The sequence below is a fragment of the Rana temporaria genome, chromosome 3 (assembly GCF_905171775.1).
Source record: "Rana temporaria chromosome 3, aRanTem1.1, whole genome shotgun sequence".
In the NCBI taxonomy this organism is placed as follows: domain Eukaryota; kingdom Metazoa; phylum Chordata; class Amphibia; order Anura; family Ranidae; genus Rana; species Rana temporaria.
Window position 1 is genome coordinate 44,568,745 of NC_053491.1, and position 25,007 is coordinate 44,593,751.

The 25,007-nt window shown below is 44.8% G+C and overlaps 1 protein-coding gene across 2 annotated transcripts in view; it reads right to left on the reverse strand.

Annotated features, from left to right (window-relative positions):
- Positions 1–25,007, reverse strand: part of FES (FES proto-oncogene, tyrosine kinase) — a 252,331-nt gene that overhangs the window by 63,584 nt on the left and 163,740 nt on the right. For both annotated transcript variants that reach the window (XM_040342486.1, XM_040342485.1), the window contains exons 9-10: positions 24,606–24,792; positions 16,372–16,449 (exon numbers count right to left, since the gene is read on the reverse strand). In XM_040342486.1, coding sequence (XP_040198420.1) covers positions 16,372–16,449; positions 24,606–24,792 — 265 coding nt within the window. The remainder of the gene's footprint in view (positions 1–16,371; positions 16,450–24,605; positions 24,793–25,007) is intronic.

Sequence of the window (25,007 nt, forward strand, 5' to 3'; positions counted from 1 at the left end):
TGCTCTGTGAATATCACACAGTTGTCACAAATAATCCCTATCATTTGCTAAATACATTTATTTCCTATGGCTGTCAGCTCCATCTAGTGGACAAAATGCAGTATATTACCAATTGAAGCACTTCAGGAAAATACTGCATTTTAGCCAATAAACAGAGCTGGTGATTATTGGAAATTCAATCTATTAATCAAATTTTGGGGATGTTTATGAAGGCACAGTGAATTTTTTTTATAAAAAGAGCCCTTGGTATATAGTTGTAAAAAAGGGGATTCTTCATTTTATGAAGATGACAAACACTTCTGTAGATCAATAGCTTGAGATGACTTTGCAGTAGCCCCAACATCGGTACTGTCACCTAACTGACATGAATAATGCAGTAATTTATATAAAAAGGGTAGGGAGGTAAATAGAGCTTAATAATCAGCTAATGAAGGATGTAAGTGTAGGCAGTAGTGCGGTAAATAAATATAATCATGCCGTGAACCACAGTGTCACGTATTATTACTGTGTATGTTTTGCTTTACAGTTTATGCCTGGAAATTAAAAAGCACCTGGTACGCTGGCTTCATGAATACTGTGTATTTTACAAGTACTGGTGAACAGGTATAAGTAATGCATGGTTTTATGGCACACAATATTAAATAACCCTTGATAAAGTTATCAGTAGCAACAGCCTGTACTTAGTTAAAAAAAAAAACACTGGGCCGGATTCAGAAAAGAGATACGCCGGCGTATCTCCTGATACGCCGTCGTATCTCTGAGTCAGAGAATCAGTTACGCATAGATATCCCTAAGATCCGACAGGTGTAAGTGTCTTACACCGTCGGATCATAGGCTGCAATTCTAGGCCGGCCGCTATGTGGCGCTTCCGTATTACGCGAGGAATATGAAAATGAGGAGCTACGCCGATTCAGAAACGAACGACCGCCCGGCGCTTTTTTTTACGTTGTTTGCGTTCGGCTTTTTCCGGCATATAGTTACCCCTGCTATATGAGGGGTATGTGCGGCGTATCCTATGTTAAGTATGGCCGTCGTTCCCGCGCCGAAGTTTCGAATTTTTGACGTAGTTTGCGTAAGTCGTTTGCGAATACGGCTAGATGTAATTTACGTTCACGACAAAAGCATGACGAGTTGCCAACGTCATTTGGAGCATGCGCACTGGGATTCAGTCGCGGCCGGGCGCGTGCACAGTTCGTTCGGCACGGGGACGCGCATCATTTAAATTATACATGCTCCCTACCCGCCGAATTTGAATTCCGCCGGGTGGATTTACGCTACGCCGCTGCAACTTTACAGGCAAGTGCTTTGTGAATACAGCACTTGCCTGAAAAACTTTCGGCGGTGTAACGTAAATGAGTTACGTTACGCCAGCAGAAAGATCCGCTGATCTTTCTGAATCTGGCCCACTGACTGCACCATCCAGGACTCAACTTCTAACAATCTTTGAAAAAAATAAAAAAATAAATCAAATCTGATAGGCACTGCATTTGTAACAACCATTAGAGGGCACTCCTTCTAATCCAATTATTTTGAGACAAGTTTACATACAGTTGTGCTCATAAGTTTACATACCCTTGGCCATTTTTCAGAGAATATGAATGATATCACTAAAACTTTTCTTTCACTCATGGTTAGTGTTTGGCTGAAGCCATTTATTATCAATCAACTGTGTTTACTCTTTTTAAATCATAATGGCAACAGGAACTAGCCAAATTACCCTGATCAAAAGTTTACATACCCCATTTCTTAATACTGTGTATTGCCCCATTTAAGATCAATGCCAGCTTGAAGTCTTTTGTGGTATTTGTGGACGAGGCTCTTTATCTTCTCAGATGGTAAAGCTGCCCATTCCTCTTGGCAAAAAGCCTCCAGTTCCTGTAAATTCTCGGGCTGTGTTGCATGAACTGCACATTTGAGATCTCCCCAGAGTGGCACAATGATATTGAGGTCAGGAGACTGAGATGGCCACTCCAGAACCTTCACTTTATTCTGCTGTGGCCAATGACAGGTCGACTTGGCCTTGTGTTTTGGATCATTGTCGTGTTGGAATGTTCAAGTACGTTCCATGTGCAGCTTCCTGGCTGATGAATGCAAATGTTCCTCCAGTATTTTTTGATAACATACTGCATTCATCTTGCCATCAATTTCCTGTGCCTTTGTAGCTCACACATCCCGAAAACATCAGTGATCCACCTCCGTGTTTCACAGTAGGAATGGTGTACCTTTCATTATAGGCCTTGTTGACTTTTCTCCAAATGTAGCATTTAGGGTTGTGGCCAAAAAGCCAAATTTTGGCCTCATCACTCCATATGACTTTGTGCCAGAAGGTTTGAGACTTGTCTGTGCTGTTTGGCGTATTGTAAGCGGGATACTTTGTGACATTTGCGTAGTAATGACTTTCTTCTGGTGACTAGACCATGCAGCCCATCTTTCTTCAAGTGCCACCTTATTGTGCATCTTGAAACAGCCACACCACATGTTTTCAGAGAGTCCTGTATTTCACCTGAAGTTACTTGTGGGTTTTTCTTTGCATCCCAAACAACTTTCCTGGCAGTTGTGGCTGAAATTTTAGTTGTTCTACCTGACCGTGGTTTGGTTTCAACAGAACCCCTCATTTTCCACTTCTTGATTAGAGTTTGAACACTGCAGATTGGCATTTTCGATTCCTTCGATATCTTTTTTTTATCCCTTTCCCGTTTTATACAGTTCATCTACCTTTTCCCACAGACTAATTACAAGCAAACAGATAACAGGTGAGGATGGTTACCTTTAATAGCCATTCAAACTCCTTTGTGTCAACTTGTGTGCATGTTATCAGGCCAAAATCACCAGGGTATGTAACCTTTTGATCATTTTGGGTAGTTTCTGTTGCCATTATGATTTAAAAAGAGTAAGGCTCCATTCACACCTAGGCAGACAAATTCGCGGCGTTTTGTCGCCGCAAATCGCGGTACAAATAGCGGCGTTTTGTACCGCGATTTGCGGCGACAAAACGCCGGTATCGTCCGCCTAGATGTGCCCCAGATTGACCCCCTCTATGGAGATGGTTCCCATCTCCTAGCCGAATGCCGAAAGCCGCCTGAAAAAAAAGGTCCGGGCGTTCAGCGTGGAGATGTGAACCATCTCCATAGAGGGACATGTGTTTTCATCCCTCTGGCAGGAGCGGCGTAGCACTACAGGCGTTAAAACGCCTAGATGTGAATGGGGGTTAAACACAGTTGATTGATAATAAATGGCTTCAGCCAAACACTAACCATGAGTGAAAGAAAAGTTTTTTGTGTTATAATTCATATTCTCTGAAAAATGGTCTCTAAATAATAAATTCCACCAGGCTATATAAACATAATCCTTAGGGTGAGGGATGCGCATCAGTAATTAATGTCAGGGGCAGGCTGTCCATTAAGTGCCGCCCCCTATGCTCTCCACCCCCTATATGCAGTGGATAGATTCATGCATAGCATGAATCTATTCTTCAGCAGCCACTGCCACCCCCTATTCATGTATCTAGCCCCTTTCGGGTCACGGGGCATATAAATAATAATAATAAATATTTTTGCCACAATAAGAAGTGGTATGATATAAATTGTTATAAGAGTTAGCGCAATCCATACACTGGTTATAATTTAAATATTCCAACTCAGGGTGGCATGTACATTTGATTGCAGCAAACTAAATTACTGGAGATATATTTTGTTCTTTTTGCGCTGGTAGCATTTTCTCTTTATATTAATTAGAGCGGCCAGGTTTTGTTTCTTGAAGCACTGATTAGAGCCATAGGCTCTAATAGGGTGGACTCAGGACGTAGAGCATTGCGTCTAGAGTCCACCCAGGTGTGTTGCAACAGCGAATGAAAATTGCTATTGCAAAACTGATCCTCCTCTCGGCCAATTGGAAAGCAGGTATAAAACCTGTTTTTCCGATTGGCCAAAACGTTGGGCGATTTTTTTCGATGCCTAGCCTCCGGGGGAGTAGAGAGGAGACACGTTCTCACCGCCCACATCCAAGGCAAGGACAGCGGGATAGCGCCGTGCGGTGGGTGGTGGGGGGAGGGGGGGTTGTTTGCCGCCCCCCCAAAAATAAAAACACCAGCCGCCACCGATCCTAAGGTATCTTTCATATTAGTAGTAATGCTTACAAATTGCTTTTCAGAGGACAGTATAGAAGCAGGTGTCAAAAGAGAGGGAAACGGTAGGCAGATGGACCCAGAGGATGCTGCAGGGTAAGTGAAATGGGCAGCTGAGGAAGCTACAGAAGAGATTCCAGACTGCTGACCGCCTGAGAGGTGATATTGCACCCCAGTCAGGGCCATCTGAATGCATGGGCACCCCTGGGTACATGGGGGCCCCATGATAATTCCATTACACCAGATTTGCCAACTGTCCCAGACAGTCACGTTTTTCTACTAAGTTGTCCTAGAATGACCATGTCCAAGGCAGCCTCCCGGAACCTGTACTGTGCTATCCTGATTCCAGTATTGTGCCCTCATAACCCCCCCCCCTCTTTTATTGAAAGTACTACTAATAATATATGTTAAATTCTATTAGCTATTTATACTTTAATTCTTTAGCGTAGGTGTGCAAATTGGGGCAGGCTGGTAGGGGCGCCAGTGCATTACTTTGCCCAGGGACCCATAATGATGTTAAGACGGCCCTGACCCCAGTGGCGACCTCTGCGCACCATGCACAGCTCCATATTTGTAAGCATTTTTGGCCGATTTGATAGTGGCAGTATTCTAGACAGCTGGGCCCGGATTCACAAACACTAGCGCATCTTTATGCCGGCGTAGCGCATCCAATATACGCTACGCCGGCGTAGCGCAGAGAGGCAAGCACCGAATTCTCAAAGCACTTGCCTCCCAAACTGCGCTGGATTCCCTCGGTGTAAGCCGTCGTAGATGGAAGTGGGCGTGAGCCATGCTAATGAGGCGTGACCCCATGCAAATGATGGGCCGAGCGCCAGACAAGTACTTAAAACGAACGGCGCATGCACCGTCCCGTGGACGTAACCCTGTGCGCATGCTCAGAATCAAGTCGGAATTACTCCCTAAGATACGACGGATCACTGCCTACGACATGAACGTAACCTACGCCCAGCCCTATTCACGTACTACCTAAACGATGTAAAATACGACGGCTGTGTTCCCTGGTCCATACCTTAGCATGACTTGAGCCTCATATATGGGGCTTAACTTTACGCCGGACGTATGACTTACGCAAACCGCGTATATTATGCGCCGGGCGCAAGTACGTTTGTGAATCGGCGTATCTACCTCATTTGCATATGTGCATAGAAAATCAATGGGAGCGGCAAATGCGCCCCAGTGCGTAAATATGCGCCTACGATACGCCGGTGTAGGAAAGTTACATCGGTCGTAGGAAGCCTATTTTCAGGCGTATCTAATTTTGTGGGCACGGCACATAGATACGGCAGTGCATATTTACACTTACGCTGCGTATCTCGAGATACGTTGGCGTAAGTGCTTTGTGAATCCGGGCCCTGATCTGTAGAGGAGGCATCAGAAAAGAGATAAAGCACAGATATGAGTGTCAGAAATGCTCTGTTTCACCTTCTGAGATTCGATAATAGAAATAGAAAAGGGAATTATCCTTTCATCCTGCATGGGTTGTATTCGTATATCACAATCATAGAAAGACCCAGGAACAGAAAATGTTTTCGGTGTTTAATCTGCCCATGTATGACAGCTTTCAGAGAAGTTTTTTTTTTGTAACTGTACACACACCGAAGTTCAGACAGATGACCCAACCATCAAACAATCATTCTTCAGAACAATGATTACACGCCAAGCACACACTTCTGTATCTGTATTTGTCTGAATGCCGTTAGCCAGATCAAGCAAAGATCACATCCTGCCTATGAGACTCTATTGATCGAGATCATCATCACAGATCATTCCTATTATCTTGTATAGTCAAATGATACTAATAAAGAATAACAATGGGCAGGTGATCAGCTCGAAATATAGATGCACATTGTTTCCTCTACTTCTGCTTTGTAATTTGTTCTTGTAAATCAAAAAACCCTGCTGGAAGGATACAAGACCATGCAGGAGATAGAAAATGAGGAAACTGCCCTGTGGAGCTCGATGATTCATTCAGCAAATCGGTTTCCTGGAAGATACAAGTATTTAAATGTATTCAACAGGGAACTGTGCAAGGAGGGTTATCATGGGAATTTCCCAGGACAAAGAATGCAATTTAAAATATTTTCTGTGTAGGTAAATATAAAACAGCACCTGCAATGTACAAAGAATTTACCCTGAGGAATAGAATATTATACTATAGATATGCGTACATACAACTACTGGTTGCTTAGGTATAACAATAGCCACCGATATTGCACTACATAGCACAGATAAGCACCAATAACATTCAGCAAATACTTTATGATGAATAAATATACACTATATTGTGCACTGGTCCAAATCATTTGTTGGAGGGGGGATTATGGTGTGGGGTTGTTTTTCAGGGGTTAAGCTTGGCCCCTTAGTCCCAGTGAAGGGAACTCTTAAAACGTCAGCATATCAATACATTTTGGACAATTTCATGCTCCCAACTTGATGGGAACATTTTGGGGATGGCCTCTTCCTGTTCCAACATGACTGCATAGTGCACACCAGTGAACAAAGCAAGATCCATAAAGACATGGATGAGTGAGGTTGGGGTGGAGGAACTTGAGTGGCCTACACAGAGTCCTGAACTCAACCCAATAGAACACCTTTGGGATGAATTAAAGCGGAGACTCGGAGCCAGGCCTTTTCGTGCCTGACCTCACAAATGCACTTCTGGTCAAACATTCCCACACACTCCTGGTGTGATAGATCTGGATAAAATTCCTATTTGATAAGTTCAGCTTATTCTTTTATTAGAATCACTAAAATGTTTCTCGGTTTATATTCCTTTAATTTCCTTTTATATTGTTTTTAATACATTTTTATATGCATATGTATGTATGAGAATGATCAATACTGCTTATTTTACTTGATAAGATTTGTCAGATATCAGGAATGATATATGATGGTTTTTAAAGTAATGAACTCAGCATTGAAAATACAAAGGAAAGTTCAGTCTCCATTTTCTCTTTTTGCTTCTCATCTTTCAAATGTGTGTTCGGCTCATCCCCCCCCCCACTGCATTCCTGGAAAGCTTTTATTCCAAGGCCCCTTCTCGTCCATTGCTCAGTTGGAAGAGGAAGTTACCCCTCCCCCTTGTCTGCCTCACTGAGAGAACTCTTCTATGCCTAAATGACACGTGGATTTTTCAAGAAGAACATGGAATAGACTTGTAAGGAGAAAGCATCCCTATATAAACTGGCCAATGAGGGTTCCCATGCTGAGTACAAGGGGGTGGGTGAAATGGGTGTGAATTGTATGGGTTGACCAATGAGAATGCATTTTGTGATCTTGTGCTGATAATAAAACCAACTGCCCAGTTGGCAGCCACTCTCTCTGCTGGTTGAAACGTTGGAAGGTGAGATGTGGTCTGTTTTGTCTATAGATTGCACTGTTTCACCATAGTAATTTGAATCAAACGGTAGAATGGGTTTCCTCCCTGAGAAATTGTGTCAGGGAAATTAATTAATCTACATCACTGGCGAGTGGCCACCCTTCACCCCTCTTCCTTCCGGGTCCATGAACTCCGGCTCTGTGAGTTGCCAGAGTCACGTGAACAGGGGTCAAGTCCTGGGGGGAAAAGTGTGGGAACTCCCACCCAAGATCCACTCCCCCACCAAAAAAAAAAATATGATACGCTCATATGCATATATATTTCACAGAAAATACAGTGCAACATTTATTGTAAAGTGCCAGTTTACAAAAGAAATATGGTGTCACTCCCCCCAACCCTCCCCCTTGGTCACTGAGCATTAGCATAGCTCTCCCCCCTAGCCTGCCGCAATGCTGTGTCCTGCCACTGCGGAGAGATAGCAGGAACATAACAGAGTAGTAGACACTGGGCAGGCTAGTGCATTGGGCTCTCTTCTGTCTAGCCTGCCACAGTGCTCTGCAGGGCGCTGGACAGGCTAGTTTCAGGGTGGCAGCACACGATCACGATGCACACCCAAAACCGGCCCCTGTAAATGTTGTGGTTTATGCCAGTGCGCCAATCAATGCACTGTCACGGATGACACCATCACTGTCGGATATCACTTTCTTCTTAATAGTGTCACCCAGGCCTGGACTGGGACAAAAAATAGACCCATGAGTTTTAGACTGAGCATCCTAGTGTAAATCCCCCCCCCAGTAAATTCCCCAAGTTTTTTCTCCCATAGTGTAAATTCCCCCCGTTGTAAATCCCTACAGTGTATTCATTCCCTGTGTAAATACCCTCAAATCCCCCTGATGTAACTCCCCCCTTTGTAATCCCCCTAATGTAACCCCCCCTGATGTAGCCCCCCCTGATGTAACTCCCCCTGTGTAATCCCCCTAATGTAACCCCCCTGTGTAATCCCCCTAATGTAACCCCACCTGTGTAATCCCTCTAATGTAACCCCCCCTGTGTAATCCCCCTAATGTAACCCCCCGATGTAATCCCCCTAATGTAACCCCCCGTGTAATCCCCCTAATGTACCCCCCCTGTGTAATGCCCCTAATGTAACCCCCCCTGTGTAATCCCCCTAATGTAACCCCCCCTGTGTAATCCCTCTAATGTAACCCCCCCTGATTTCCCTCTCCCTGTGTAATCCCCCTAATGTAACCCCCCTGTGTAATCCCCTTAATGTAACCCCCCCTGTGTAATCCCTCTAATGTAACCCCCCCCCCCGATGTAACCCCCCAGTGTAATCCCCCTAATGTAACCTCCCCTGTGTAATCCCCCTAATGTAACCCCCCCCTGTGGAATCCCTCTAATGTACCCCCCCTGATTTCCCTCCCCCTGTGTAACCCCCCCTGTGTAATCCCCCTAATGTACCCCCCCCTTGTGTATATCTGCCCATTGTGACTCTAAAGTGTATAATATCTCTCTCTCCTCCCCACATTTACAGACCTTAGAACAGCGCGGCTTTCTCCACATGGATGTCCCTCCTTCTACACTTCTCCTCCTGTTGTGGATGTACTGTCAGTGTGAAGGAGGAGCCTAGACTCTGTCGGCTGTGACAAGTGTCCCCGCCTGCCTGTCACAATAATAGGGGATTGCAGTTCCCGAAAAAAAGACATGCGGGTGCCGAGCACTGAGCTTTCTCCTCCTCCCTTCCCGAACATTGCGTAGTCACAGCAAAGTTACTGCAGTGCACAGGGGAAGGAGGAGGGGAGAGCTGTAGCGCCTCTCTCAATCCAGCACTGTGCCGGGTGTCACCCGGGTGCGGAGCGCCTCCCTGCTCCCCCCTTGCAACACCGCTGCCCAGGAGACATTGCGGCAATGAGGAATCGCCGCTTAGTGAAAGATCGGCACGGGCGACTCGAGTCCTGCAACAGAAACGGCGTTCCTGCAGTGAAAAAAGTGGAGGGACGCCGTTCCCATGCGTTCCCGCAGGACTCGAGCCCTGCACGTGACGTCACTCCCACGCATGTGTGCGGGAGCCTCCACTCACGGCATGACCCGAGTTAGAAAGGGCACAGCGCAGAACAAATCGCCATATGGCAATTTGCAAATATCTCCTAGACCGTGAAGGTCTGGGAGATATTTCAAGCACCTACAGGTACGCTTAATCTAGTCTTACCTGTAGGTTAAAGTGGTTGTAAAGGGTTTACAACCACTTTAAACCCTGTGGACAGCCTTCCCAGAAGAGTTGAAGCTGTTATAGCTGCAAAGGGTGGGCCAACTCAATAGTAAACCCTAAGTACTAAGACTGGGGTGCCATTAAAGTTCATGTGCGTGTAAAGGCAGGTGTCCCAATACTTTTGGCAATATAGTGTATATTATATTAGCTACATTTTTGATGCATTGCCCCAGATGGTCTCATTTAAATCAATTGAACAGGATTCTTTAAAACGGCAATGTAATGTATATGAGCACCACTGTAATATGCTTTCTCGTATGCTTTATGGTGAGAAAGAACCCTAAAACCACATTTTGCAGGAAACAATTATTTTAGTTCTTCTTTTTTACATTGACTATATTTAGCTGATTGCTTCTAGCTGGTATAGCTGCAAATGGTAAGTTCTACGATGCGCCGTCGTATCTTTGTTTTGTATCCACAAAACAAGATACGACTGAATGGGGGCTAGATCCGACTGACGTACGTCTTAGTACGCCGTCGGATCTTAGGTGCATATTTACGCTGGCCGCTAGGTGGCGCTTCCGTTGATTTCCGCGTAGAGTATGCAAATCAGCTAGATACGCCGATTCTCAAACGTACGTCCACCCGGCGCATTTTTTTACGTCGTTTTACGTAAGGCTTTTTTCGGCGTAACGTTACCCCTGCCTCTATGAGGTGTACGCAATGTTAGGTATGGACGTCGGGACAGAGTCGAATTTTCCATCGTTTACGTCATTTGCGTAAATCGTCCGCGAATAGGGCTTTGCGTAAGTTACGTTCACGTCGAAAGCATTGACTTTCAACACTGATGGTTCATGCTCTTCATGCATCTTAGTGCTGCTTCCCTGAACATCCATAGGTGGATTCAGAAAGACTTAGGCCGGCGTATCAGTAGATACGCGGCCTAAGTCTAAATTTGCGCCGGCGATAATTTAAGCGTATTCTGGAAACCAGATACGCTTAAATTAGGCTCAGATACGAGCGGCGTAACTGTCTTACACCGTCGTATCCTAAAGTGTAATTTTTAGGCTGACCGCTAGGTGGCGCTTCCATTGCGGTCGGCGTAGAATATGTAAATCACTATACGCCTATTCACGAACATACGCCCGGCCGACGCAGTACAGATACGCCGTTTACCAACGCATTATCAGGCCTAAAGTTATTCCATCAAATAGCTGGAATAGTAATGTTAAGTATGGCCGTCGTTCCCACGTCGAAATTCGAAAATTTTACGTCGTTTACGTCCACGTCGAAACCAATAGGACCGTGCGGCGTACTTTGCGGCAATGCACACTGGGATATGTACACGGACGGCGCCGTTCGTAAAATACGTCAATCACGTAAGGTCACCCCCCATTACCATAAAACACCCCCCCCTCAGCTAAATTTGAATTAGGCGCCATTACGCCCGCCCGATTTATGCTACGCTGCCGTAACTTAGCAGGCAAGTACTTTGTGAATCATGTACTTGCCTCGCTAACTTACGGCGGCGTAGTGTAAACACGATACACTACGCCGCCGCAACGATACGCCTGCCTACCTGAATCTGAAAAAATATATATAACTTTCTTTCCAAAATTGTTGCTCTTTTTTTGTTTATAGCGCAAAAAATAAAAACCGCAGAGGTGATCAAATACCGCCAAAATAAATCTCTATTTGTGGGGGGAAAAAAAGGACGTAAATTTTGTTTGGGAGCCACGTCCGCGCACGCAATTGTCAGTAAAATTTACGCAGTGCCGAATCGCAAAAAATGGCCCGGTCATTGGGCAGCCAAATCCTCCGGGGCTGAAGTGGTTAAACAGAAACATGGAGGGTCTCTTGTAATCTTTCCACTATAGCCTAATGCCTTGGGCTGGAATAATGCACATGATTGGAGAATGTGGTGACCTGAAGATACAACCCATAGAACACTAATAACATTCATCAGGCAGTTTACAGTAACAGCACAACAACATCGTTATTTATACTCAGGGCACATCGTCTTCATATTAATGCAATAATCGTCTTTCCCATACTGCAGAGGATTATCCTCAGTGTGACCATATGACATAAGTAGTATAAGATTTGTATGCATGTGCCCCATCTGTTAAGGCATGTGGACTTTAAAAACAGCACAAGATGCCTACTGATAACATGTCACAGTCAGGCACAGATGTCTCCAGGAGTTATTAGTTCTCAAGAAATGTATTATAGACAAATGGAACCACATGGAAAACACAAAACTACTACGGTAACTATATTCTTCTAAGAAAAAAATCTCTTGATCTGTTTTAAGAGAAATAGCCACAGGTTCTGCAGATGTTATCATCCATGGCTTGCATTTGGAATAGAAGTATTAACATAAAAAGATTAGATTTGTTGGAGCGCATTCATTACAGGGCATTGGTGCTAACAACATGCATAGTTTTCTTGGATTTGTACTGTAGATATTCATAGATATTCAGTGACAGTTTATACGTGAATCAGGCAGTGATTTCAGATGTATGCTGGCCAAATGGCCACCCACTGTTAGGCAATTGCTCAAGCAGACAGGTTAGAAAATGTACTGTTTCTTAATTTTAGTCCTTAATTTTTCTCTCTATTCCAACTACCGTATTTATCGCGGTATAACGCATTCTCGCGTATACCGCGCACCCCTAAAGTTGCCCCGAATCCTGTGGAAAAAACGTTTTTTTTGTACTTACAGTTTTGGTGTTTTGCGCGGCGGCCTCGTCGGGTCCGGCGTCCGTCTGCGGCTTCGGGTGTCCTCTTTGTCGGGTACAGGTCCTTCTGCGGCTTCGGGTGTCCTCTTCGTCTGGTCCGGCGTCCGTCTGCGGCTTGGGGTGCCCTCTTCGTCGGGTCCGGTGTGCTTCTGCGGCGTCCTCGCGTCCTCCCCGCTCGTTTCCCGCGCCGAGTTTGAATACTGCGCCGACATATACCGAGCGCAGTACACTCGTGTATCGTTGGGCAGGCTCGGCAACTCTCGCGCTGACGTCCTGTACGCGGTATATGTCGGCGCAGTATTCAAACTCATGGCGGGAAAGTGGGTATCGGCGTATACCGCGCACCCACGATTTTGCCCTGATTTTCAGGGCAAAATAGTGCGCGATATACGCCGATAAATACAGTATTTTCTATGCTTTCCATATGTAGCGCTACCCCCGCAGGAGCCGCTGGTTTGTTATTGGGATCGGCATATTGAGTTACCTTGATATGGCCCAGGGGTGCAGTTGTAGGAAACAAACAGTGAGCGAAGGCCAGTGAATAAAGGTTTTTTCCTATGCTTTATTCTCCAGGCCAACATAGCCAACATCAACATAAATTGGGAATGACAAGGTTGATGAAGAGAGAGAGAGAGAACTTTGCAGTATCAGGCCTGGATATTAAATGGAGCAGTCAGTAGTCAGTACTGCTCTGTATAGTGCCAATTTGTAATTCGTCGCCACTCCAACTGAGTGGGTAAAGTGCCCCCGGACAGACCCCTTTTTGCAAGCCTGGCAGCCGAGATGTCGCTGAGGCCTCGTACACACGACCGAGAAACTCGACGGGCAAAACACATCGTTTTGCTCGTCGAGTTCCTTGTGAAGCGGTCGAGTAACTCGACAAGCCAATTTTCTCCATTCCCGTTGAGGAAATAGAGAACATGCTTTCTTTTTGGCTCGTCGAGTTTCTCGACAGTTTCCTCGACGAAAATGTACACATGGCCGGTTTCCTCGGCAAAAAAATATCTCCCAGCAAGTTTCTTGCTGGTTTTTGCCGAGAAACTCGTCGTGTGTATGAGGCCTTAGGATTTCTGGGAGGAACAGGCCTGTCTCTAGGCCTGGCTCTAGGGCCTCTGTCACAGGCCGATTACAATAACTGAGCTAGATGGATAAATGGAGCGAATCCTCCCAGCAGATTTCTGCATTTGGTCACCAGATGACAGCAAACATACCTGTCAGTACTCTGGTCACCGGATCCCCAATTGGTTCATTCAGGCTCTGTTGGACAACCTGCCTCCGGGTCCTCCTCAAACCGACTCCCCAAATGTACGGCATCCAGCCTGGGATCCTTTCAATAGAACCGGGAACCCAGCAAGTCACTGGGGTCCCCTTGTACCTCCGGATGAGGGTTTTCATAATCTGCAATTTTGGCCAGGTGGGCCACGCCAGCGGGGTCCATGGATGCGGGCACCCTGAAGGTGGATGCCGCACCTGGAACTGGGACCCCGCGAAGATTTTAGAACACATGACACCTGTCCCAGATATACCCCTCCCCAGCATGCCTTGCGAGGGAAAAACTCCTCTAATTGGCTGCTGAGGAAAGCTCACTCTGCCAGAACCCCTCTGGCGCCAACTGCTGGCCAGGGATGGTATTGCATGCCTGGACCACAGACTGACCCAGTGGACACTTCTGGAATGACAGAAGTCCCAAAATTTAAGCAAATTGTTAATGGGAGCAAGGTAACTCTCCTATTCCCCACTAACTTTAGCGTAGTGCCCATACTGAAAGTAAGGGGGCGCTACACATAGATAGGAGCTCTATGTAGGCTTGACAAAAGCGTATCTGTATATTATGAATTTATTCCAACAATCATGTGCTACATGTCAGATTTTTTATTGGCCTTTTTGTTCTTATTACCAAGAATCGCATTATGCGGGTTATTTACGAAAAGGCCAATCTACTTTGCACTACAAGTGTAAACTACAAGTGAAAAGTGCACTTGAAATTTCACTGAAAGTGCAGTCGCTGTAAATCCAAGAGGGACATGCAAGGAAAATAAAAAACAGCATTTTAGCTTACACGTGACTGGATAATAAAATGAGAAGAGCTTCCCCTCATTTCAGATCTACCCCGCACATTCACAGCGTCTGCACTTCCATTTGCACTTTCAGTGCAATTTCAAGTGCACTTTGCACTTGTAGTTTGTACTGAAAGTGCAAAGTGGATTTGCCTTTCGTAAATAACCCCCTGTGTATTTTGAGATTATGGAAAGTTTTAATTCTGATTGCAAAATACATTTCTACCTTATATATTTTCTGTATTATTATTTTGAAGTGCCATGCCTCATATAAAGTCCCATGATCATTTTTCTTGTACAATAGGGATGGAGGGCTTGTCACGGGGGTTGTGTTAGGTCACATTTTGTAGTTTATGAGTTTTTTCAAGTAATCTTATATTGAACTGTCTAATATACCTTTTAATGCTATTACAATGCTGCAGAGTTGCCAACCGCCAATAAATTTACTGACAGTTTGTAAACATTTTTTTTATAACTGCCAGTAAATATCAGGGGCTGATAAAAAGTCAGCATAAACACAGCATAAAAATTAAGTGTAAATCAAGCAAGTTCTGTAATTTCTCAGGTTACCAGTAAAAAATGTGCTCCGCCAGTAAATTTTCCATGTTTGTCAGTAAAAAATGCTGCAGAAGGTTGGCAACCCTGCAGTGCTGTTGTTACAAAATTAAAATGTATGCTGTATGCTTTAGCACTTTAACCACTTCCTTACTGGGCACTTAAACCCCCTTCCTGCCCAGAGCACTTTTTGCGAATCGGCACTGCGTCGCTTTAACTGACAATTGCGCGGTCGTGCGACGTGGCTCCCAAACAAAATTGACGTCCTTTTTTTCCCACAAATAGAGCTTTCTTTTGGTGGTATTTGATCACCTCTGCGGTTTTTATTTTTTGCGCTATAAACAAAAATAGAGCGACAATTTTGAAAAAAATATATATATTTTTTACTTGTTGCTATAATAAATAGCACAATTTTTTTTTTATCCTCAGTCTAGGCCGATACGTATTCTACATATTTTTAGTAAAAAAAAAAAAAAAAAAAATCGCAATAAGCGACTGGTTTGCGCAAAAGTTATAGCGCCTACAAAATAAGGGACAGAATTATTATTTTTTGTTATTTTTTTTTTACTAGTAATGGCGGCGATCTGCGATTTTTATTGCGACTGCAACATTATGGCGGACACATCGGACACTTTTGACACATTTTTGGCACCATTCACATTTATACTGCGATCAGTGCTATAAATATGCACTAATTACTGTATAAATGTGACTGGCAGTGAAGGGGTTAACACTAGGGGGTGAGGAAGGGGTTAAATGTATTCCCTATATAGTGTTCTAACTGTGGGGGAAGGGGGGTGACTGGGGGAGGTGACCGATCTGTGTCTCTATATACAAGAGACACAGATCGGTCTCCTCTCTCCCTGGCAGCACCGATGTCTGTGAGAGCCGGCAATGAGAGATGATCTCATATGTAAATATATGAGATCATCTCTCATTCGCTGCACAGATCGCCTAGCAAACGGCCACTCCGATTGGCCGTTCACGGCGATCTGTGATTTGCTGTGTCCAAGGGACACGGCCAGCACAGAAGTTCCCGCGCGCGGGGAACGCGGAAAGGGGCAGACGTGAAAACACGGCGCTTCAGAGAAGTAGAACCACCCTGCGGCCGTATATAGTCGTATGGCCGTCGGGAAGTGGTTAAATAAATAAATTAAAATGGCTGAAAACAATTTTTATTCTACAGACCACTGAACACAGAGGCCACCACTGTCTACATACTAGATTTATGAAGCTACAAAAAAACTTTTCTCAGTCGCTGGTGTCTGCTCAGGGGATTGAGTGACCTTTATATTACCAATTACATTAGTTCGATTAGTATTTATTATGTAGACATAAACACTTACAGAAAACTTTGGCCGAAAAATCCCAGAAATGTGATTTTTTATTATTTCAAGGGTTTGATTTTTTCCACTTTCCTTTTCCTGAAAAGAAAAAGAAAAAAACATTTGTCAGTCAGGCTACCTGATCATCAAGGTCTCAATCACACCATCCACATCCCATGTATTTCTGGAGTGTTCTGTATCCATGTAAAATGTGTGGATCAATGAATTCCATTGTTTCCTACAGGACTATTTCCCATAACTGCATTTAGACACCCATAAATTACTCGATCCGTTTCAATCAGGCTTCCGTCCGGGTCACGGAACAGAAACGGCGCTGCTCAAAATATGGGATGACGCTCTAGAGGCTGCAGACGAAGGAGAATCTTGTCTCCTGATACTGCTGGACCTAAGCGTGGCTTTTGACACTGTAGACCACGGACTACTACTGGCTAGGCTAGCTGAAGTAGCCGGAGTCGCTGAGGGTGTTTTACCCTGGTCCTTCTTGGAAAACCGATCACAAATAGTGAAACTGGGGTCTTTCACTTCGAAAAACGTACGGTGTCATGCGGAGTCCCTCAGGGATCTCCCTTATCGCCCGTATTGTTTAATATCTATCTTCGCCCTCTCTTTGAAATCATCAGTAACCAGAAGTTACTTTACCACTCCTATGCAGACGACACTCAACTGTATTTCCACATCTGCAACAAAAAGGATCATTCTCTTGGACTAGAGAAATGCCTCACTCTAATAGATAACTGGATGACAAACAGTTATCTTAAACTCAATGGTTCGAAAACAGAACTTCCCCTGTTTCACGCTAACCGGAAAAATCAGCCCGCGTCAACATGGACTCCCCCACCCATTCTGGGTAAAACTATCACCCCTAGCACCAAAGTCAAAAGTCTCTGAGTCATTTTCGATACCTACATGACAATGGATGCACAAATAGGGTCAGTAGTCAGCGGATCCCACCATCTGCTGCGCCTACTACGCAGACTCACGCCCTTTATCCCGAAAGAGGACATTGCAGTCATGGTGGGAACAATCATCAATTCCAGACTCGACTACGCAAATGCCCTCTATCTAGGACTCCCCAAATACCAAATCACTCGTCTGCAAGTCGTTCAAAATATGGCCGCTCGACTAGTGACTGGGAAAAAACCATGGGAATCAATCTCACCTTCACTGAGATCCCTTCATTGGTTGCCAGTAAAAGACAGAATCACTTTCAAGGCACTCTGTCTAATACATAAGTGTATTCAAGGCAACGCCCCCCAATATCTATGCGAAAAAATAAAAGCCCATAACCCCAATCGCACTCTGCGATCCACCAATCAAAATCTCCTCCAGATACCCAAAGCCAGATACAAGTCCAAAGGAGATCGAAGATTTGCAGTCCAGGGACCTCGCCTGTGGAATGCACTACCAACCACCATCCGACTGGAGTCGGACCACTTGGCCTTCAGGAGAAAGATTAAAACCCATCTCTTCTGAGGTCAAGGGGTTCCTTACCCATGAAATGGATACAGCGCCCAGAGGCGATTCAGTTCGCATGTGTTGCGCTTTACAAGTCTCTCTCTCTCCAAACTTTTGAAACAAAGACACAGTTTACGGTCCTTCAGACATTAGGGGGACTGGACTGTGGCCATTGGGCATAGAAAAGGTCCTGATGTCAGTAGAAAAAAACAATGCCCCATCTTTGGAGTCAGTGAAAGGAAAAGTGCCCCATCATTGGTGTCATTGGGAGGCATAGTTCCCCATCATTGGTGTCATTGGGAGGCATAATGCCCCATCATTTGTGTCATTGGACCCCATTATTGGTGTCTAAAAGAGGAATTGGGCTCCATCATTGGTGTCATTCGGCCCCATTGTTGGTACCTGTAACGGAACCCCAAATGGGACAGGGGTTAACGCTGTTTACGATATTCCATTCTGAACCCAAGACAGCTTATCGACACTCCACAATCCGGAGACACGACCCATACGGATCCCCCCCCAGAAATGAGACACACAGCTCTGTTCTCTGGTTCAACAGGAATAGAGTGAGTGAGTGAGTGAGTGAGTGAGAAACTTATATAGCGCAACAATGCAAACTTAATCGCCTCAAGGTGCTTGGCATCCAGAGTTGTACAGGTCTTTCAGAAGAGGTGTGTCTTCAGTTTTTTCCTAAAAACCCAATGGTTTTCTTCCAAGCGGATGGTCGTGGGTAGGGCATTCCAGAGCCGTGGTCCTTGGACCGAGAATCTACGTTCTCCCTTAGATTTGTAGCGAGATTTGGGGATTTGGAGAAGGTTTTGGTTGGTTGATCGGAGCATGCGCTTGGTGACGTAGGGTTTTATTTTCTCGCTTAAATATAGACAATCTTTATTGAGAAGGCAGACTCTTATATACACCAAAAAGAATACTTGCAGTAATCAAATGGACAATGACACACTCCACCTACAACATCATACAATGGTTACTAATGAGCCCCCCTCAATACACATCTTTTAGTAGACAGACATCTGGCACCAGCTCTTGATCTAATCTACATGAGTTAATTAACTACAGCTTATAAGTCAGACATCTGACCTTATACTGTTTTGTTAACTCACAATCCACATTTATCATCAATAGAACTTCACACAATGACAGGTTCTTAGGAGCCAGACTAAGATTCATTTACATGACAGTAGCAGACGACATTAACACCTTAACAGTCTGTGTTCCCACATTGAATGAGTCACTCTTTTAATTGACCTGTTGGGTTCAGAATCAACAACCTGTAAATAGTTCTTGCAGACATTCTTGAATATATTGTGGATAACAGACCCATGTTAAAGCAATCCAACCTATGTCCATTATTTCCTGGCTCAATCTGTGCCCAAAAGTGACTCTCGTTACAATACCAATGGTAGGAATTGGGGTCCAACCATAGATAAATAAGAAAACTATATAAACATAAAGAAAAAGAACAGAAATAAGGACCATAACAGAGGACAGTTCAGGGGCAGCTGAAAAAAAAAACAAAAAAAAAACGCCCAACTGCTCCTAAACGCCCGTTTACCAGCAGCAGTGTAAATGAAGCCTAACACTTTTGGTAGTTAACTAGGGTTGCCACCTGTTCGGGATTCACCTAGACCAAGGGTGTCAAACTGGCGGCCCTCCAGCTGTTTTCCGAAACTACAAGTCCCATCATGCCTCTGCCTGTGAGAGTCATGCTTGTAACTGTTAGCCTTGCAATGCCTCATGGGACTTGTAGTTTTGCAACAGCTGGAGGGCTGCCAGTTTGACACCCCTGACCTAGACAGTTCGGGATTGAAATCATGCGTCTGAGTTTCAGTATGAGACCCGGACACATTATTCAGAGCAGACTAAGAGGTTGATTTACTAAAAGCAAATAGAAGCTTTACCTCATTTACTTATCTCTGGAGCCACTGCACTTGCAAAGTGCACAGTCTATTTGTCTTGAGTAAATCAACCCCAAAGTCTCCCCCTTCTCTCTCCTCTCTTTACGCTAAGGTAAATCGGGGTTCTCAGAGCACTCATTACATCAGAGCTCTCCTTTACACCAGAGGCCACAGTGTTCCCCTTTACATCAGAGTCCTGTTTGAACATAGAGCATCCCTTATGTTAGAGTCCCCAGAGTTCTCCCTTACATCAGAGTCTACAGAGTCCCCCCTTACAGTGAAAGAGTACTCTGCGGATTCAGATGTAAAAGGTAACTCTGTGGACTCTGATGTAAAGGGGGAACTCTGTGGACTCTAATGTAAAGGGGGAACTCTGTGGACTCTAATGTAAAGGGGGATCTCTGTGGACTCTAATGTAAAGGGGGATCTCTGTGGACTCTAATGTAAAGGGGGAACTCTGTGGACTCTAATGTAAAGGGGGAACTCTGTGGACTCTAATGTAAAGGGGGAACTCTGTGGACTCTAATGTAAAGGGGGAACTCGGTGGACTCTAATGTAAAGGGGGAACTCGGTGGACTCTAATGTAAATGGGGAACTCTGTGGACTCTAATGTAAAGGGGGAACTCTGTGGTCTCTAATGTAAAGGGGGAACTCTGTGGTCTCTAATGTAAAGGGGGAACTCTGTGGTCTCTAATGTAAAGGGGGAACTCTGTGGACTCTAATGTAAAGGGGGAACTCTGTGGTCTCTAATGTAAAGGGGGAACTCTGTGGACTCTAATGTAAAGGGGGAACTCTGTGGACTCTAATGTAAAGGGGGAACTCTGTGGACTCTAATGTAAAGGGGGAACTCCGTGGACTCTAATGTAAAGGGGGAACTCCGTGGACTCTGATATAAAAGGGGAACTCTGTGGACTCTGATATAAAAGGGGAACTCTGTGGACTCTGATATAAAAGGGGAACTCTGTGGACTCTGATATAAAAGGGGAACTCTGTGGACTCTGATATAAAAGGGGAACTCTGTGGACTCTGATATAAAAGGGGAACTCTATGGACTCGGATGTAAAGGGGATGCTTGTGATTAACTTCATATGATTAGAAATGTTATTTAATAGCAAGATCTATGCTATGCATAGTTATGCATACTATAAAAATTGCTGTGTGACGCTGAAGTGTTCAGGTTTGACTTGAAGAAAAGGTGGCGACCCTATAGTTAACTGTTGTATTTATTAAAGAGGCCTACACATGTGTCCATAATGAGAGACAAATGAGAAGGAAAGAGGGACAAAGGTATTTGGTTTTAAAAAAAGGGACAGTCCTTCCAAATGAGGGACAATTGGGAGGTATGCGAAAAGTCGTCTACAAATGATTGTACATAAAAATAATAAAATACTCTTCTTACCTGTTGTAGAAATATAGATAATTTCATAAATAAATATTCTCGATTCCAAATAGGGCAACAAGACAATGGGAGTTATTTACGAAAGGCAACTCTACTTTGCACTACAAGTGCAAACTACAAGTGCAAAGTGCAGTCGCTGTAAATCTGAGGGGTAGATCTGAAATGAGGGGAAGCTCAAATGCTGTTTTTTATTTCTCTTGCATGTCCCATCCGGATTTACAGCGACTGCACTTCCAAGCGCACTTTCAGTGCAATTTCAAGTGCACTTTGCACTTACGCCGACGTATAACACGTTACGCCGACATAAGTGCAAATGTGCGCCGGCGTATGTGTGCGCCAGACCCACAAACTAATATGCGCCTAAAAACAGGCTACACCCCGCCGACGTAGCTTGCACACGCCGGCGTAGGGTGGGCGCACATTTAGGCTGGGCGCATGGTGCCGCTCCCATTGATTAGCCATTCAAACATGCAAATGAGGAAAATACGGCGATTCACGAACGTACTTGTACCCGGCACATACTACGCGAGATGCGTGTAAGTTGTACGTCCGGCGTAAAGTTATTCCCTCATAAAGGAGGTGCAACCCGGCAACAGACATGCACAGGTCTGCACCAGGGAACACAAGCCGGCGTATTGTGCATTGGACGTGTGTCTGGCTGGGCGTACGTTAGTTCACGGCGTACGCAGTGATCCGCCGTAGCTTAGGCAGTTGTGCCAGCGTGGTTGTGAGGCTTGTGTCCACGTCACGGCGCATGCGCAGTTCGTGATACGTACCTGTCTGGCGCTCGGCCCATCATTTGCATGGGGTCACGCCTCATTTGCATGGGTTCACGCCCACTTCCACCTACGCCGACGTGCGCCTTTGAAACCCACGCCACGCTGGCGCAGCATTGGGAGCACAGGCTTGCTGAATGCAATGCTTGCCTCTCTGCACTGCGTTGGCGTAGCGTACAGTGTTTGCTCTAAAGCGGCGTAATGTGCGCCTGAGGCCCCATACACACCATAGAATCTATCCGCAGATAAATCCCATCAAATGGGTTTCTGCGGATAGATCCTATGGTGTGTACACTCTGTCGGATATTTATCCGCAGATAAATCTCCCCTGGGATGGATTTCCAGCAGATGGATATTTGCTGACATGCTCAACAAATCCATCTGCTGGAATCCATTCCAACGGATGGATCCGCTCGTCTGTACAGACTCACCGGATCCATCCGTCCAAAGGGATTCCCTGCACGCGTCGTAATGATTTGACGCATGCGTGGAATTCCTTATATGACAGCGTCGCGCCCGTCGCCGCGTCATAATAGCGGCGACGGCGCGACACGTCATCGCCAGAGGATTTCAGCGCGGATTTCAATGCGATGGTGTGTACACGCCATCGCATAGAAATCTTCTGAAATCCTCGAGAGGATTTATCCGCGGATACGGTCCGCTGGACCGTATCTGCGGATAAATCCTCTCGTGTGTATGGGGCCTTACTCTCTGTGAATCTGGGCCGTAGTTTGCACTTGTACAGTGCAAAGTGAATTTGCCTTTTGTAAAGAACCCCCTCTGTTTTAGGTGTTTTGTTAAATTATTACAGTAAAAATAAAAGCTAAGTGGTGAAGTACTCGGAATATGCTTTATGTAGAATTCCAACACTCTCTCCGCCCCTTGTGGAAATGACTGGCTTTAGGTAAAAAGCTGAGAACATTTATTGTACTAAATAATAATATTTTATATGCTCACATAGGTTTTGCACCTCAGGGAGCTCTTTGCATTCATGCTCTCAGACAGTCCTTGAAAATACATATTTTTTTCCTGAAAAATTATACACCTGCAGTATAATGTTAGTAATGTATTTATGCAAAATTTTACGTTTGAGTATAGATTCATTTTAATATATAACTTTTTTCTTAAAACGTAACTTTGGGGTTAAAATCCTCCCTTGCAGTGGGGCTAAACTGCAGAGGCGCATTGCGCTAGCGGCCGAATAGCGCCGCAGAATTACCGGTAAAATGCCGCTAAAAATAGCGACGCTTTACTGCCACCGCACCTCCCGCCCCAGTGTGAAAAGGGCCTTATGCCGCGTACACGCGACCGTTTTTCGGGTTGTAAAAAATTACGTCATTAACCACTTCCCGACCGCCGCATGTACATATACGTCGGCAGAATGGCACGTACAGGCACATTGGCGTACCTGTACGTCCCTGCCTAGACGTGGGTCCGGGGTCCGATCGGGACCCCCCCCGCTACATGCGGCAGTCGGATTCCCACGGGGAGCGATCCGGGACGAGGGCGCGGCTATTCGTTTCTAGCCGCCCCCTCGCGATCGCTCCCTGGAGCTGAAGAACGGGGAGAGCCGTATGTAAACACTTTGCTGATTGCCGCCATTAGTAGTAAAAATAAATAAATAATAAAACTATCCCCTATTTTGTAAACGCTATAAATTTCGCGCAAACCAATCGATAAACGCTTATTGCGCTTTTTTTTACCAAAAATAGGTAGAAGAATAAGTATCGGCCTAAACTGAGGAAAAAAATAATTTTTATATATGTTTTTGGGGGATATTTATTATAGCAAAAAATATAAAAAAAAATTCAAAATTGTCGCTCTATTTTTGTTTATAGCGCAAAAAATAAAAACCGCAGAGGTGATCAAATACCACCAAAAGAAAGCTCTATTAGTGGGGAAAAAAGGACACCAATTTTGTTTGGGAGCCATGTCGCACGACCGCGCAATTGTCTGTTAAATCGACGCAGTGCCGAATTGTAAAAACCCCTTGGGTCATTTAGCAGCATATTGGTCCGGTCCTTAAGTGGTTAAAAACGACCGTGTGTGTGGGCTCCAGAGCATTTTTCACGATGTAAAAAATGGCCATTAAAAACATGCTCTATTTTAACGTTGTCGTTTTTTAACGTTGTAAAACATGGTCGTGTGTAGGCTTTAACGACGTGAAAAAAACGCACATGCTCAGAAGCAAGTTATGAGATGGGAGCGCTCGTTTTGGTAAAACTAGCGTTCGTAATGGAGTAAGCACATTCATCACGCTGTAACAGACTGAAAAGCGCGAATCGTCTTTTACTAACACGAAATCAGCAAAAGCAGCCCAAAGGGTGGCGCCATCCGAATGGAACTTCCCCTTTATAGTGCCGTCGTACGTGTTGTACGTCACCGCGCTTTTCTAGAGCATTTTTTTTTCACGATCGTGTGTAGGTAAGGCCGTTTTTAACGATCGGGTTAAAAAAAACATAGTTTTTTCTAGACCATTAAAAATGTCATTTTTTTACAACCTGAAAAATGGTCGTGTTTACGCGGCATTAGATTTTAAAGGGCCTTCCTCAGACACACTGCTGCCTGTAAATTGTGCATACGGTTATCACCGTATTGCCGTATTGTTCATCATTCATTCTCTAAAACCAGAAATGGCAGAAGACGTCTCCTCTGGCTTTCAGGTTTTCCTAGTAAAGATTGTGAACTCACAACAGAGGAGATGGACAGGCCGTCGTCCTGCAAAGGAAGTGCCGGAGGAGGATCTCGTGATCCCAACTCATTCATCTTCTTTTTCACCATGTCTCTCTGGCCTTGAAGCTTCGTCTTGCTACACACAGACATCTGATAGTGCACAATGGCATCCTGAAGAGACTGACATTTGGCCAGCAGATTAAACCTGTAAAATATAAAAAGAACATCATGTTACTTGGGAATTCCCAACGTATGACAATGTTACTGTGGTTGTCGTAAGTCTTATGTACTGAAATCAATTCATGTTTAGTTTTGCATAGATTCAAAGCAGTAATAGATAAACAAAAAAACAAAACAAAATGGAGGGTCAAAGTCACTACAATACTGCAGAATGAAGGGGAACCTTTCATAACCTTTAAC